This window comes from Cervus canadensis, chromosome 24 (genome assembly GCF_019320065.1).
Source record: "Cervus canadensis isolate Bull #8, Minnesota chromosome 24, ASM1932006v1, whole genome shotgun sequence".
NCBI classification, from domain to species: Eukaryota; Metazoa; Chordata; class Mammalia; order Artiodactyla; family Cervidae; genus Cervus; species Cervus canadensis.
This window is the reverse complement of record NC_057409.1, coordinates 2,084,679-2,099,383: the sequence shown is the minus strand read 5'-3', so window position 1 is coordinate 2,099,383 and position 14,705 is coordinate 2,084,679. Positions and strand designations below refer to the sequence as shown.

At 58.2% G+C, this 14,705-nt stretch overlaps 1 protein-coding gene across 3 annotated transcripts in view; it reads right to left on the bottom strand.

Moving 5' to 3' along the window:
• Positions 1–12,033, bottom strand: part of PAX7 (paired box 7) — a 107,413-nt gene extending 95,380 nt beyond the window's left edge. Inside the window, exons 1-4 of one of the 3 annotated variants that reach the window (XM_043445911.1) lie at positions 11,330–12,033; positions 8,537–8,772; positions 7,828–7,957; positions 6,523–6,657 (exon numbers count right to left, since the gene is read on the bottom strand). In XM_043445911.1, the coding sequence (XP_043301846.1) occupies positions 6,523–6,657; positions 7,828–7,957; positions 8,537–8,772; positions 11,330–11,414 (586 nt within the window). In that variant the 5' untranslated portion in view covers positions 11,415–12,033. The remainder of the gene's footprint in view (positions 1–6,522; positions 6,658–7,827; positions 7,958–8,536; positions 8,773–11,329) is intronic. The other 2 variants (XM_043445913.1, XM_043445912.1) reach the window with 2 other exon arrangements.
• Positions 12,034–14,705: the final 2,672 nt, after the last annotated feature.

Genomic DNA, 14,705 nt, shown 5'->3' with positions numbered 1-14,705 from the left:
CTGCTGTGGTCGGAGACACCTCACCGCTCCGGGGGGGCTGAAGTTTCAAGTGCAACTCCCCCCCCCCCCGCACCCCCTTCCCTACACCCCTTCCTTTGGCCCCCACCTCCCCTTTGCCCTCGACCCCATCTCTTCCTCTTGCAGGCCCCTCCCCTTGGCTAGCTCCTAGTTCCCCCTGCGCACTCTCCGGACTCCCCCCCTGCCTAGCCTCTCCCTTCCCCCCACTTTGTTTGAAGTTCTGGAGAGATCTATCTACTAACGGGGAAGTTTCCCCCTTAGGTCACCGTTCTGCCTTGATTCGATTTGGGAAGGCGCGTTCCCTCCCTCCCCCTACCCGACCCCAGCCGGGGCCAATCGCTCCAGAGCGGGTCAGAAAGCGCTGACCCCATTTCCACCTTTCCTCTTTCAGCCAGAGCTGGGGCAAGGAGGGTGGGGAGCGGAGAAGCAGAAAGGCCCGCGACAGCAAAAACTGGGGGCGGGGGGGGGGATTGTCCCAACCTTCCAACCCCTCTTACCCCCAACCCCAACTGGGTTTCCTAATTACCTCGTTAGTCTTGAGTGGAAGACAGAGAGGAACTATTTTTATGGAATTCCCGGAATGTGCCCCCCTTAGTCATGGCCTTCAAGGCCCCAAAGCCCCTTGAGAACGTCCCCTTTGGGGTGTCTCTTGTACATCCCACTTTATAGCAGGAAGGCTTCCCCGCACCAGGGACCGTCTATTATGTGGTGTGAGTTCTCTCTGGCTTTGGACTCTGCTTGTCCCAGGGCCAGAGCCAGAGCCCAGGATCCTGTACATATCATGTTTATGTCCTTAGTCCCCATTAGGAATGAAGCCTCATCAACTTTGCTGATGATGGTAACTAGAAACGCCAAACAGGCAACCTAAAAGGAAATCTCATTTGCTCAGTGCTCTCTCTGTATAAAAAATATATGTATATAATATTATTTATATAAAATGTACTGTGTGACAACTATCATTTTCAGAAAGACGTCCTTTAAAAAAAAAAAAAAAGCCCAAATAATCACCTTACTGCTTTAAGGCTACTGTTATATGTGCTTTTAAATCCTTCCATGTAAATTCCACTGAAAAATTTGGAAAGCTGTGAAAGGGGAGGGGGCCGCGGGGGTGGGAGGGGGGAGGTTAATCCGGGTTTAACGCTGAGATGCCGTCTTAGGACCAGGGTTAGCCTGATTGCGTTATCTCTTCCCAACATTTGAGACGCCCATATTTCACCCAGCCAAATAGCTCGGAGAACAGCGCAGATGGCCGCCGTGGTCGCGCCTCAGGAAAATGTGTTATTAATATCTAAATAACTTCCCAATACTGTCTGGTAAATCTCCTCTCCACCATTCCAAATGATGAATTCGTTTGAAGTCTTCCCCCAGCCTCATCTTTTCAATGTCTCTCTCTCTTCTCTCTTCTTAGCCAGGCTTATTTCAAACTGGTAAATATCTAATTCCTTTAACGGCTGTGCCGTGCACACCAAGTCTTTTAGGTACAAACGCCTGGAAACAGCCGGTGCGTGGCGGTGCGCGCCCGGGGGTGAACAGAAAACCCGCGTGCCCTCGCAGCGGGGGACCCCACACTGCTCCGAAACGCGTTCGGAGACGGGGGGCCGCGCGGGAGCCTCAGTCTGGGATCCGAGCCCCTTCCTTGGCGCGCCCCGGGGACCCTCTCCCGGTTCCCTGCGGAGTCCCAGAGGCCTCCCTCCTCCGCAGCGCGCGGCTCTCGGCGCCTCGCGTCTCCGAGACCCCACCCGCAGCCCTCCGAAGGCGTCCCTCGCTCTCTGGGGCGGGTAATTACCCTCCGCTCGCCTGTTCTCGCTTGTTTCAAGTTTGTTTTCTAAATGTCTTCTATTAGATTATGTTCGTTCATTCCCCCTCCAACCTTATCTCCTTCTGTCTCTTCTCTCTTTGCCCGTCACACTCGATTTAGGCACGAGTTTATCTGGCAAACAGTTTGCCGACTCTGTTTATTTACCGTGGGTTCTGGGGCTGCGAGCGCGCGCGCGCCAGGGTTCGCCTTTGTAATAGTTATCTCATTGTTGTTCTTCGTTAGTCCCAGCTCCCTCCGCCCCTCTCTCGTCTTCGGTTGGGGGGAGAAGAGGAAAGACAGGGGGAGTCTTGTCAGCCCAGTGTGGGTTCGCCCCTCGCCCAGGGCCCCCTCCGCCGGGGTAGATCCCCCCTTACCCCGCGCGCCCCCTCTCCGCTCCCGCCATCCCCCCACCGCCCCGGCGCGGCGCAGCCCTCGCCCCCTCCCTCTCCCCCTCCGGTCTCACTGAATATCCACCGCCGAGCGCTGCCTAAAGCCGGGGAATTGCCTGACACCCTCCCATCTTCCTCCGAGCCCCCATTATGCGAAGCTGATCCCACTCTGAACAGCCTCAAATCCCGCCTGGACTCTGTTTGATTAGATTGCCAACCCGGGGTAATCCTTTGATTTGGTGGAGTGTCAATTACCTTTCTCTAAACACACATTTACAGAGGAGGGAACTTGTTGGTTTAAATCAATGCAGATTGTTTCTTGATAAATGGACTCTCTTCGACCCCTCCCTCGCTCGCTCTTCCAAGGGCCCCTCTCCCTAGGGGCCCCTCCCCTCCCCTTTCCCCTTCTCGCCTATCCAGTAAACAATGCCCCTTCCAGGTGTGAAGCCGAAAAAACCGTGTGGGCTGAGGGGAGCCCTGCCCCCCTCCCCCTATTCATTCGCTCCCCCGGAGCCTAATTAAATTTGGCAGGTCCTTGTACACACAATCAAAACAGCTTCCTCCGGTGTAGCAAACGACCGAAAACCGCATTAGCAGCTATCGCTGCTGCCAAATTAAATTGTTTCCCACCTCCTTTTACAAGTGTCTAAAACCGAGACTTCGGGCTCTCCCCTCCTTCCCGCCTTCTCCGTCATTTCTCACCCCACACCTGTAAGTTCGCTGCTTTAAAAATGAATTAAGGAAAAACGCGAAGAAATACAAATCTGCCTCTCACACACACCCTTGGCCCCCACTTCAGATGTCAACAGATTCTCAGATGGACTTCGCCCCCTCTCCCTGGGAGAATGCACACTTTTCTTTTTAATCTTGTGACTTTCCCCCTTATTTCATATTAATTGTGACCCAGATGGGCTTTCTACCCTAGAGACCAACTGCGGTCTGATCTGGTCAGTTTCAGCCTAAACTTGTCAAATGCAAGAGGCCTCTTACTGATTATTACTGTTGTTACTCTTTTTCTAAATTATTTCTTCACACTCACTCCCTCAGCTCTCACAGAAGACCAATTTGACTCTGCAAACCCCTATCAAATTTCCCACAAGCATCTCCCTGGACTCAGGTTGGGAAAATCTTTTTCTTTCCCCATCCCTCCTCAAAGCCTTTCCCAGGCTGGTTCCTGCCTGGGTCTGCCCTGATTCTCCTTGGAGAAGGGGTGAAGAGGACAGAGGCCAAGTGGCTGAGGGCAATGAACCTTTCCAGGTGTGCTGAGTGTGGCCGGAGCTCCTATCCACAGTGGTCTGAGAATTCTCACAACTAACAATCCTAATAACTCAGTCTTAACAAGGATAAGAGCAAAAAAAAAAAATATGAACAGCCTCATGAATATCAGCCCAAGGGGAGCAGGAGTGAGCTGTTCAGAGATGAAAGTGCACAGAAATAAAAGCTCAATTTAATCTGCTTTAAAACCCTTCAACTTAACGTTTGTGCTTCAAACTCTGAGAGTGAGGACTGATTGCGGATAAATAGTTTCTTACCATGCCTGGAAGCTATTACACCCCTCTCCAACACAGTTTCCTATTCAGCAGTCCCAGTTTTCATTACCAGCTCTAATAAGTCTTAACATTATTAAATGCCAAGCGGACGATAGGAAAAAACGGACTCAGGGAGGGATCTCTCTTTAGCGCTTAAAGAGGAGAGCTCTTAAACCCCTTCTTGGGCGACTCCCCGCCATGAGAGGGGCAACCCCCGGAGAAAGCATTTGTCAAGAGCAAGAAGCCAAAACAAAGTTTGTGGGTGTGCACCCCTCCCCCTGCTCTGCCCAAGGGGATCTCTGCCTCTCCCACCTGGCCCAGGCGGGTGGAGGCTGGGAGGTCTTTTCACCTTTAACTTGGCCATGAAACTGACACCTGAGGCCTGGGAAAGAGATGAGAGTTTCCAAGTGGGTGGTTCACCAGGATGCCAGTCACTGGCCAAGGTACTCACATCCAGAGCTGATAGATACCATTTGTCCCCAGATGGAAAGACAGCCCCTCTCTCTTCCCAACTCTCACATCATCCATTCCACCAGTCTGCGATCACACCACACATCCAGGCAGACCCCCACGATTCCGTTCCAAAGTCTGGTGAGCAGACAGCCACACTGAGAGACACATGCACTTACACGGCCATCCAGCTCCTAGCCACAGGGCTCCACACACCCCAAGCCACACGGCTTTCTGGACACCCGGCCCACCGCTTTCATTTCATTTCTGCAACTCCGCTCCTAGACTCCTAGAAGCGCCAGTGCTCTGCAACCGCCAGCCTCATACTGAAACCCTTGGGGACCTGGAGCTTCCCGGTTCCACTCAGGGAAAACCTCTGTCCAACGAAACTGCTTGTCTGCTGGTTCTGTAAGCCCAGGTCAGCACTAGAAACCCCTGGATTCCTTTGAGCCAAAGGCATCGTCAGACCAGACTTGCTACCCTCTTTCTTTCTTTCTCTTCCGTCTCAGGAGAAATGCATCTGTTGTGCTTCCTCACAGACTGAATTGGACATACCCGTGCCACACACACACACACACACACACACACACACACACACACACACTTAAAAGTCTCTCCCAACAAAACCAAACCTCTTCTTTCCTCCCAGGGTACCTCTCAGAAGATGCGTCTGCAGTGCTGTATTTGACCAGGAAAGATTATTCGAGTTCTCTGTCCCCTCCCAGCCCCCCACAAAGGAAGTCCAACTAAGTCCCTTTCTAGTCCAAACTGAAACATGGAGTGGCTCCCCACGCAGGGATCCCAGACTGCCTCTGCCCAGCCAGGGGCTCCTTGGCATGCAGGTCCCCCCGCCCCCTGCAGACCCCAAGCCCTCCGCAGGCTCCGCACAGCGGGGTGCCGGGCACAGCCCGCTCCCTTTCTTTCCTGCCCTTTTGTCCCGGTGGGACTGGGCTCTACTAGGGGCCCTGAATGTCAATAGCCCGCCCCTTCCCCAGCCCCAGCCTGCTCTCACACTGGGCTGCCCCTGCTCCCCCCCTCCCCCTTAGACCAGGCCTGTGGGGGCTGGGCCTCGCTGGGACTTGTCTTTGGAAGCAGCTTTGTCTGTGAAGTTCATCTTCAAGGTTGGGAGAGACTACTGAAAACCGGAGGGAGAGCCGGGGAGAAGTTCCAGGGAGGCGAGGAGAGGAGGACCTCAATAACCCCCTGGAAGGAAACTCAAACATAACTGTGCGCTTGAACAAGTTTCGGGGTTCAAGACACTCCTCCCCCATTTTTTCCAAAGCCACTTTTTTTTTTTTTTTGGAGGTTATAATGGCCATTGCCTTTCCTGTTTGCCTGCTCCCTCCCTGCGCTGTGTGTCTGGGGGTTTAGCTTCTTTCCCTGGTCCATCTTTGTGACTTTGGGTCTTGCGTTTCTATTTCTTTTTCCACGACCAACCCCCCCCCCCCCCAAACACACTGACCAAGTCTCAAAGAGACCTGTGGAGGCAGTGGTGATGGGGAAGGACTTTCCTTTCTCCTGAAACTAACCCGTCAGTAAACAAAAGCACCCCCCCCCCCTTTCCTGGACGTGCAGGCGCTTGAAAGAGAAATGCTTTCCCTAGCTCCTCTCCAAAACGGCAGGGCTCAGACTCCAGCCCGCTAAAAGCGGGGAGAGGGCGTGGTGGAGCCCGAAACTCTCCCTCCCACGGAGACCCCACCCCCACCCCGGGCATCTGGGAGCTTGGCCTCCACCCCTGGGCCCACTGGCGCGTGCCCGAGAGGAAAGCGCCTTAAAAATGTACGCTTCTGCCTCCGCGCTGTCTGTGCGGCCCTGGCGTCGCGGGTCGGAGAGTGAGGCGGCGGCCCACGCGGCCCGCGCTAATTTTTATTGATTGCAGCGGTCAGTCAACTGTCAGGCGGGGTTTCAAGGGACCGTTTAAAGAGCGTGTGCGGGTCTGGTTAACAAATTCATTTAGGGAGCCGCGGGCCTGCTCCTCCTTCTTCGCCCCCCGCCCCTTTGCCCAAGTTTCCTATAAATAATAGATCGACACCGGGACTGGCAGCCAAAACGCCGGCCCCGGAGGACGCACGACCCGGAGCCCTCGGCTGGAGCGGGCGAGCCAGGGTGCGCGGTTCGAGGCCCCCGGAGCCCCCACGCGCTGCACCGGCGTCGCACCGGCGTCGCGGGAGCCGCTCCCAGCCCGGCCGGGGGGCGCACCGAGGGGGCGCTCCCCACACACCCCGACAGGCTCTCGTTCCGCCAGCCGGTCCGGTGGGACAGAGCCGCCACCGGCCCGCACGCAGGCGCACGAGCAGCCCCGCGGGCTCGGCGTCCCCGGCGCGGGGCGGCCCCCTACCTTTGTCGCCCAGGATGCCGTCGATGCTGTGCTTGGCTTTCTTCTCGCCGTCCTCCTCCTTCTTATCCGCTTCGTCCTCCTCCTCCTTCTTCCCGAACTTGATTCTGAGCACTCGGCTAATCGAACTCACTAAACCTCAGAAATGCAAAGGCAAAAGAGCGGGTATAAGTCGTTGGGGCCCTGGGAGAAGTCAGGAAGCGCGTTTCCCCTCTAAACACACACTCAGGGGGACTCACACCCACCCCACCCCTATCGCAGGTAAACACCTAGGCTTATTGGGAGGCGCAGGTACTGTCACTCACACGGAGACTCCCCGGGGGCAGGACTCCCCAAGGCCGTGGCAGAGGCTCCCACCTAGAGCCTCCCTATCACGTCTCTGCACACTTGGACTTTGCACGATCACATACCCTCCATCAGTCAGTGAAAGTCACTCAGTCGTGTCCGACTCTTTGCGGCCCCGTGGACTATACAGTCCATGGAATTCTCCAGGCCAGAATACTGGAGTGGGTAGCCATTGCTTTCTCCAGGGGATCTTCCCAACCCAGGGATCGAACCCAGGTCTCACGTGTTCGCGGGCAGATTCTTTAGCAGCTGAGCCACCAGGGAAGCCCAAGAATACCGGAGTGGGTGGCCTGTCCCCTCTCCTAGATGCACTCATACCCACCCCACCCCCAGAACCTCCCCGGAGCCCCTCCAGCCGCTGGCTGCTCCCCACACTCCCAGCCCCACAGCCTGAATGCTCAGGTACACACACGTATACACCGGGGGCACTTTCCCACCCGCCGGCAGCAAGATCCAGGGCCTCCATGTTCGGGACCCACTGGGGGCCGGTGGCAGCAACAGCACAGAAATGGTGACTTGGAGCAAAGTCCAGGGAGCTTGTGACCTACCCTTCTAGGCTGGACTCATCTCTGTAGGCCGAACTTCCCTTGTCACCCAGCTCTGTAACTTTCTGCTCAACTCCTTCCTCCCCCCTCCGTCTCTCCCTCCCGGCCTCCCTTCCTTTCTCCCTCTTTCCTCCCTCCCTTCCTTCCTTCTCCTCCTCTCTCCTTTCCTAACTTCTTTTCCTCCCTTCCTCCCTGCTCCCATCTTCCTTACAGTTTTAATTCCCTCCTGTGCCCTCGCCTCCTTTGCACTCTGGTGCTTTTTCTCCCAACTTTTTCTCCAAGTTCCTCGTCATCCATCATCTCCTCTCGGCTCCCAGCTCCAGCCCCACACGACCCAAGCCCTGGCCCTGGTGACTTGGAAACAGAAGACGCAGGCTGAGGACTCCGGGCAGCTCTGCTGGCTCAGCTGCCTTCTCACCTGAGGGCACGGTGCTGCGGTCACAGTGCCCGTCCTTCAGCAGCCGGTCTCGGATCTCCCAGCTAAACATGCCTGGGTTTTCCCTCTTGTACTCTTCGATCTTTTTCTCCACGTCCGGAGTCGCCACCTGCTTCAGAGGTGGAGGTGGGAGAGTCGGAGTGGAAAGATGGGGTGGGGGGAGGGAGACACTTTTAATATCAACCTCCCAGGAGCCCCGGGGCCAGGCTGATGGCTCTGGTCACCCTGCCTCCATTCTGAGACTGGTTTCATCCTTTACAGAAACCTGTTCCTGGCTCCCAGGAAGGCAGCTGGGGCTGGGGAATGTGCAACAGGATAGTGATAGGTAATAAACTAGAAACCTAATTAGGATTCCGCCCCCCCCCGCCCCCGCCCCCGCCCCAACTATTCCAGGCAAGACTGAAGGAAGATTTCCCTTATCTGGGATGGCAACGGGGTTCTGGGCAGATGTAGGGACAACACGGGAATGACTCAATGGCCTGTTGGGCAATCTGGACCCCAGTTATCCCCATCCCTGAGAAATTCAAATAATGGTGGAGGCCTGGGCTTGAGGACCCTCTTCCACTGTACTGCCCATAGGTAGCATGTAGACTCCCTACTGCTACTGGATGACACAGGGTAGAGAGCGGGGCTCCAGCCAGGACCCCCAGCCACAGGAAGGCTGGCTGTCAGCTCTGCGGCAGACACTCACTCTGGGCTTGCTGCCGCCGATGGCCCCAGGCCGGATGGACCCGGTCTCCTGGTAGCGGCAGAGAATCTTGGAGACGCAGCCGTGGGAGACACGCAGCTGGCGGGAGATGACACAGGGCCGGATGCCGTGGTGGGCCATCTCGACAATCTTGTGGCGGATGTGGTTTGGCAGGGGTCGCCCGTTGATGAAGACCCCACCCAGCTGATTGACCCGGCCTTGGCCAAGCGGAGTCGACACTGGAGAGGGAAGGGGGAGATGAGGAAAAAGAGAGACCCAGGGTGAGGATGAGGATAAGACACTGAGTTCCGCCCTTTGGATTTCAGTTTTGTTTGAGCCCCGAGACCCCTGTAAGCAGATCTCTGTCCCCCACATTTGGAGCTGTGGCAGTTCAGATGTCAGGGAGAAGCTGCCATGAAGCCAAGGGAAGGCCCGGCAGGGATGGGGATAGTGGTCACGGCCGGCTGCCAGAGTCCTCCGAGATGCTCCCTGTCCCCAGTCCTGCTGCTCGAGGGGGATGAGGACACACCTGGGGGTCTGTGTCTGAGAAGGGGGGGAGAGGCACAGAGGGGAGAGGGGAGAGCCCAGAGACCGCGGAGCCTGGGGACTCTGGAACCGATGCCTCCCTGGGCCGGCAGCTTGGACAGAGGGTCTGCTTGCTTCCTAGAGAGGCTGATAACGGGTGCAATGGGGCCCATCCGGTCGGTTCCATGCTCTAAGTGGTCAAGTCTGATCCATTGGGTATCGGCCCGGAAAGGCTGGTGGATTACTAGTATTTACAGCCCCAGCTTCTGCAGCAGAACTGTCCTACCCATAACTGGATGGCCGAGGTGCAGCAGAGGGGCCGGCAGAGGGGCCTGCGACAGAAAGCCTCTGGCTGCTGTCCCCGGGGGCTCCTGGCTGCCCTCGAGGGACTCCACTTCCTTCCAACCCCTCTCGCAGTTCAGATTTCGTTTGGGGATAATTTGGGGGTGAACTGCTCCACTGGCAGCAAGCTCCTAAATCAAATACTCATTTGGCCTCAGACACCCATGAACTGTCTCTGCAGGTTTGGAGAGGCCGGTGCACAGATGGGCCAGAGTCCCTTCTGGGAACCAGGAAGACAGACGCGGTTCCTCCGTGTGAGCCGGGGAGGGCAGCACGCAGAGGAGGCTTTAATGCAGAGTCCACACAATTTCTTCCCAGAAGGTTGGGGGTGGGGGGGACACCCGGTGCACTAATCCAGCTTCGATCCCCCCAATTTGGGGACTCGCGGTTGCGGAGATCTGGTAGATTAGAACGATTTCACAGCCCCCGGGAGTGGAGGGAGCTGGCAGTATAATTGGAAGAAAGGAGGCGAGCAGAGGCTCGGTGGCTGAGCTGTTCTTACCGCCTCCTCCCCTCGCTCTGCCGGTCCCCCCCACCATGGAAAAGTGGGTGCCTGAAGCCACCCTCGGATTTAATCAGAAATCGTGCGTCGCCAAGTCAGAGTGACTCGGTCTCCGTGGCGGGATGTGCCATTAGCGCTGGAGAGCTCTCGAGCGCCCAACTTTATATTCAAGAGCCTCTTTAGCGACCGGCTCTCGGCTCTCTTCAGTATTCTCCGTCATGTTGGGCAAATATTGTCCTAATCCGCTGCGCGGCCACGGCCGCCTGTTTTACTTGCATTCGCTACAAGAGAGCGCTGCGACAAATCCCCGGGCCGGCGCGCTCTCCCGCCTGCGTGGCTGCTCGCGCGCACTTGATCACGGAGCCGCTCTCCTCGCCGCGGTCTAATTCCGGGACCCGCGCCGTCTAGCTGCCGGAGGGACACCCCCCTCCACAGATCGCAGGCTGCCTGCCCGTCCTTCCCCTCCTTGCCTTGTTTCCCTTCCTTGCGCACAAGTGGCTCACACAATTATAAGACTAATTAAAAAAAAAATCGCACCTATCTCTAACCACGTCTGACATCCTGGGCTACCTACCCCCAGAAGCCAAGGGATCCCTCAGTTGACAGGTCGAAGGCCTAATATTAGTTTAAAAAGAAAACAAAACAAAAACCCAGGAAATGGTCTTGGTGCGCTCCAGCCCTTGCTGGAGCCGAGAACCGGTTCACCCCGCCAGTCCCTCCGGCTCATCCCCGGTGCTGGGTGTTTAGGGAGGACACCTTAGAAAACTAACATTTTCCCCTTGTCTGGACATTTCCGTGCCCTCTCGCCGTCTTGAGGTCTCTCCCGAGGGATTTCTAGAGTTCGGAAGCCCGAGTGCAAAGTTTCTGGGGGGCGGAAATGGTTACTGTTCATTACTTCAGCCTCGAAGTAATTTTTTTGTTTGTTTCCAGCCTCGAAGGCGAGGTCCTAGTTAAGACGGATAAAACATCACACACTGTTGATATTTCGAAATAAAAGGGATTGTTAAACCATCCCGGGGTGAAAAGAACAATTCAAAACAAGAGTAGAAAGCCCCGTAGCTGGCAGAACGCGGGAGAGCAGAGAGAGTATTAGGTGGAAAGTATCAGAAAATAGTGGAATGAGTTGAGATCACTAGGACTTGAAATTGACTAGGACTCGAGATCGCCTCGGAGTTCAGCCTGGCGGGGAAAGGCCGGAACCCAGGACCTGCGACGCTGGGGCCGCCGGTCGGTGAAACCCACGCGAAAACGGACAAGTGTGGGTCCCCAGAAACTTCCTGGGTCGGGCGCCGGGACTCGGACCCAAAAGGGAAGGGAACCCCCCGGCTCCCCCCGTGCTGGCGCCACCGCCGCCCCGCGAAGACTGCCACCTCTCCGAGGACGCGGAGGCCCTGGCGGAGGAGGGAGGCCATCCCGGGCGCTCTTACCTTCCAGGGGAAACCCCGTGCGCGGGTAGTTCTGCCCCGGAGCCGGCCGCACCATCCTGGGTACCGTGCCGGGAAGGGCCGCCATTCTTCGCGCACGCCGGCGGCGGGTCCCGAGTCCGCAAAAATCGCTTCCGTCAGCTCCCCTTCCCCCTGCCGCGATCTCTTTCTTTCCTCTTCTTCTTCTTCGCCTCCTTTTTTTTTTAAACCTCCTCCCCCTCCCCTCGGCAAACACTCCCCACCCCCCACCCCCGGCAGCAGCCGCTCGCGTCCAGAAGCTGGGGAGGGCGGGGTGGGGGTGAGGTTGGGGGGCGGAGGTCGGGAGGCTGGGGAGAGAGGGGAGGTGGCGACGAGGAAGTTCAAACAAACGAACACAGCCACCCCGAGGCCTCCTCTGCCCGCCCCGCTCGGCCAGAAGTTGTGCGGGCGGATGCGCGGGGCAGCAGCGGGGGCCGTGGACCGGACGCCGAGCGAGGCTGGCGGGGGTGGCGGGGGGATCGCGGCCGGAGTCCGGGCCCCCAGCCTCGGACTGGCGAGGGCCGCGCTCACGCGCTGCGGGCCAAAGTTTCTGAGCCGAGCGGCTGCGGACTGGATTCCTGTTTCCGTATTTATTTATATATTTATCCTCTCGCTCCCCCGCCCTCTCCTCTCCGGCTCTTCTCCACGCCTTCTTTCTCCGACCACACTCGCTCCTCGCGGACACGCCAGCTTTCACACTCCCGCCCCCCCCCCACCCCGAAGATCTGGGGAGGGAAGAAGGAACCTCTCGGGTTTCGTGGGCCGGAGTCGGGGGGCAACGAGGGGGTGGCGGGGTCGGGGGGGAGACGAGGGGAGGCGAGGGGCGAGCGATCCGCTGGGTAAGTTGCGCACAAGTGCTGGCTGGAGCGCGCGCGGGAGGAGGCGGCGGCGAATGAGACGTGATGGGTTCGGACTTTTCTTTTATTCATGAGGAGGGCAGGGGGCCAGGGCGGAAGGCAGCCGAGGACCAATAACGAAGAAATTTTCTACGAATTTATTTTTTCCCCCCTCTGATTTTTAAGCCTCGACTCACCTTGCTTTGGGGGGAGCATCTGAACCGCCCGTTAAAACGGTGCAAAAGGCGGGGGCGTGTTGGGGGCTGGGGGGGCGAGGGAGAAGGGGAGGGGCCCCCCCCCCAGTCCCGGTGTCTTCCCCTGACTGATGGGCCGGGTCGGCCGAGCCCCCAGTCCCCCGGTCGCCCACAGCCTGGCTCTGCAGTCCGGCTGCATGGGAATGCCTGCCTCCCGTCGGTGGTTGCCTGGAATTCTCGCCTCAGCTCTAGCCTCCCAGAGTCGGAGCCCAGCTGGATCTCACATCTTCTCCCTGGTCTCACTCACACACTCTGACATTTCTGCCATTGGGGTCCACCTGGAATTGGCCTAGGTGACCTGGGGGTGGGGGTATGACTTTCTTGGCGAAGCTGCCTCTGAGCCCTGGTGTCCTATTCTTGCCTGGCCTCCTGCAGCTCTGGGAAGCCCAGAAGGATGGCGGGGTATGGGGCTCAGAAAGCCCTCTGCTCAGTGTTAGGGACCCACTCCCTCCTCCCCTCCCGTCCCGGGGCCCCAGCCCTCACCCATCTCCAGCCAGGATTAAACTCCTGCCCCTCTTCAGCTCATGCCCAGAAGCCCTCTCCAGCAGGTACTTCGCTGCCTTGAGTGGACCCGCAAGTTGGTGCCCAGGATCTGGGGGTCCAAAGGGCTGGCAATTGGGAATGGGGGTACCCCCTGAGCACCCCAGTTCAGAAGTCCTCTGCTGGTGGGGGGAGGGAGCCCCAGTTAATCACTGAGTGTGGGTGGGAGGTCCTGCCTTTCTGCGCTCTCGCCACCTTCCCCAGGGCTGGAATGACTGGACCCTTCTGCCAGGGGGATGCCGAGTCCTAGGGGCGAAACGCCCTCCCAGCGGGGCAGGACGCCACGACTGCGGGTCTTTTGTCTCCCCCGAGAAAGAGTGTCTCCGGCCCAGCGCTGGAGGCCAGATACAATAAAATAAACCCATCCCCCAAACTCGCCCCCACCCCCAGCCTGCCCCCTGCCCGCCCTCTCCCCGTGCTGGGGTCAGCCCCCTCCTGGCCTGGCCTGGGAGCCTCCTCAGGCTGGCCCCGGGCACCCCCTCCCCTCCCCCTTTCCTCACCTGTGACCTTTGCCCCCTCAGCATGTGACAATCTCCTTCCTCTCCCCTCTATTCCAGTACTGGGGGCTGCTCCCGCCGGAGGTGGGGCGGGGGTGGGGGAGACCTTCTAGAAATGGGGGCCCGCTGCAAAGCTGTTACACTCATGCCCCCTAGGGGCCCCAGAATTGAGGGGGGAAGGCCAAGGAGCTTTAAAATTGGAATGCCCCCCCCCCACCAGTGCCTTTAGGAAACCAGGGTGCCAGGCTGCCCGAGTTACAGGGGCCCTGCCAGGTTTTCTGTGACCCTTTCCTTTCTGGAGATGCTACCCCACTGAATCCACTTGCCCCCAAGAGAGATGAGAAGGCGGCATTTTACACGGCAATGTGTGGGTCTGGGGACGGTGAGTCAGCCTTGAGTCAGCCCCTTTTCCATCTCATCTCGCTGGCGGGTCTGGCCTGCCTTGACCTCCTTGGGTGGCTGTATGTAACACACACACACATACCTATGTAACACACACACACATACACACATACATGTTGTTCATGCATTCATGCGTCCATCAGTCATTTCCATCACGGTGATGAAGAATTTAAGCCGCCTTGCCTCTGTGTGTGTGTGGGTGGAGTGGGCCAGCGTGTCTGTGTGTGAATACAGGCTTGTGCCCACGTCTGTGTGAGCACTGGGGAAGGTGCGTCTGCGTGTAGGTCGCGGTGGGCGTGTGTGCTTCTGAGTGAGGGTCGGTGCCCGCGTTTAGGCTCTGCCGTCTCTTCCTTGTCCTAGCGTAGCTCTAAGCGCCCACCAGGGAGGTGTGAGTCAGGATTTGGTCAGTCCCCGGGGTGAGAGAAGCCCTCTGGGGCGCTCTGAGCTCCGTCTCCCGGCGCACTTGGCCGCGGGTGTGGGCGTGGGCTCGTCTCCGGACCCAGTGGGGCGAGCAAGCAGCCAGACCTCTCGGTTCAGGCCCCCGACCGGTGGCTGCCAAGGACGCTGGAACTCGGGCGGCCCATTCGAGGGCCATCTAACTATTGGCCTGGTCCCTGCCCTCCGCTGCTGCAGAAGATTCAGCGGGGCGGGTTCAGTCAGTCGCGAGGGAGATTCCCACCCCTGTCCCCGCAGTCGGAGCCCCTAAACCCAGGCTGGCGGCGCCAACGCTGGGTTTCCGTGGCTGGGGGATCCCGTGGGCTCCCGCGGGGTGGGCGGAGGGGGAGAAAGAGGGGGGTGTCTGTCGGAATGAGCGTGGCCGTTCTCGCCTGTT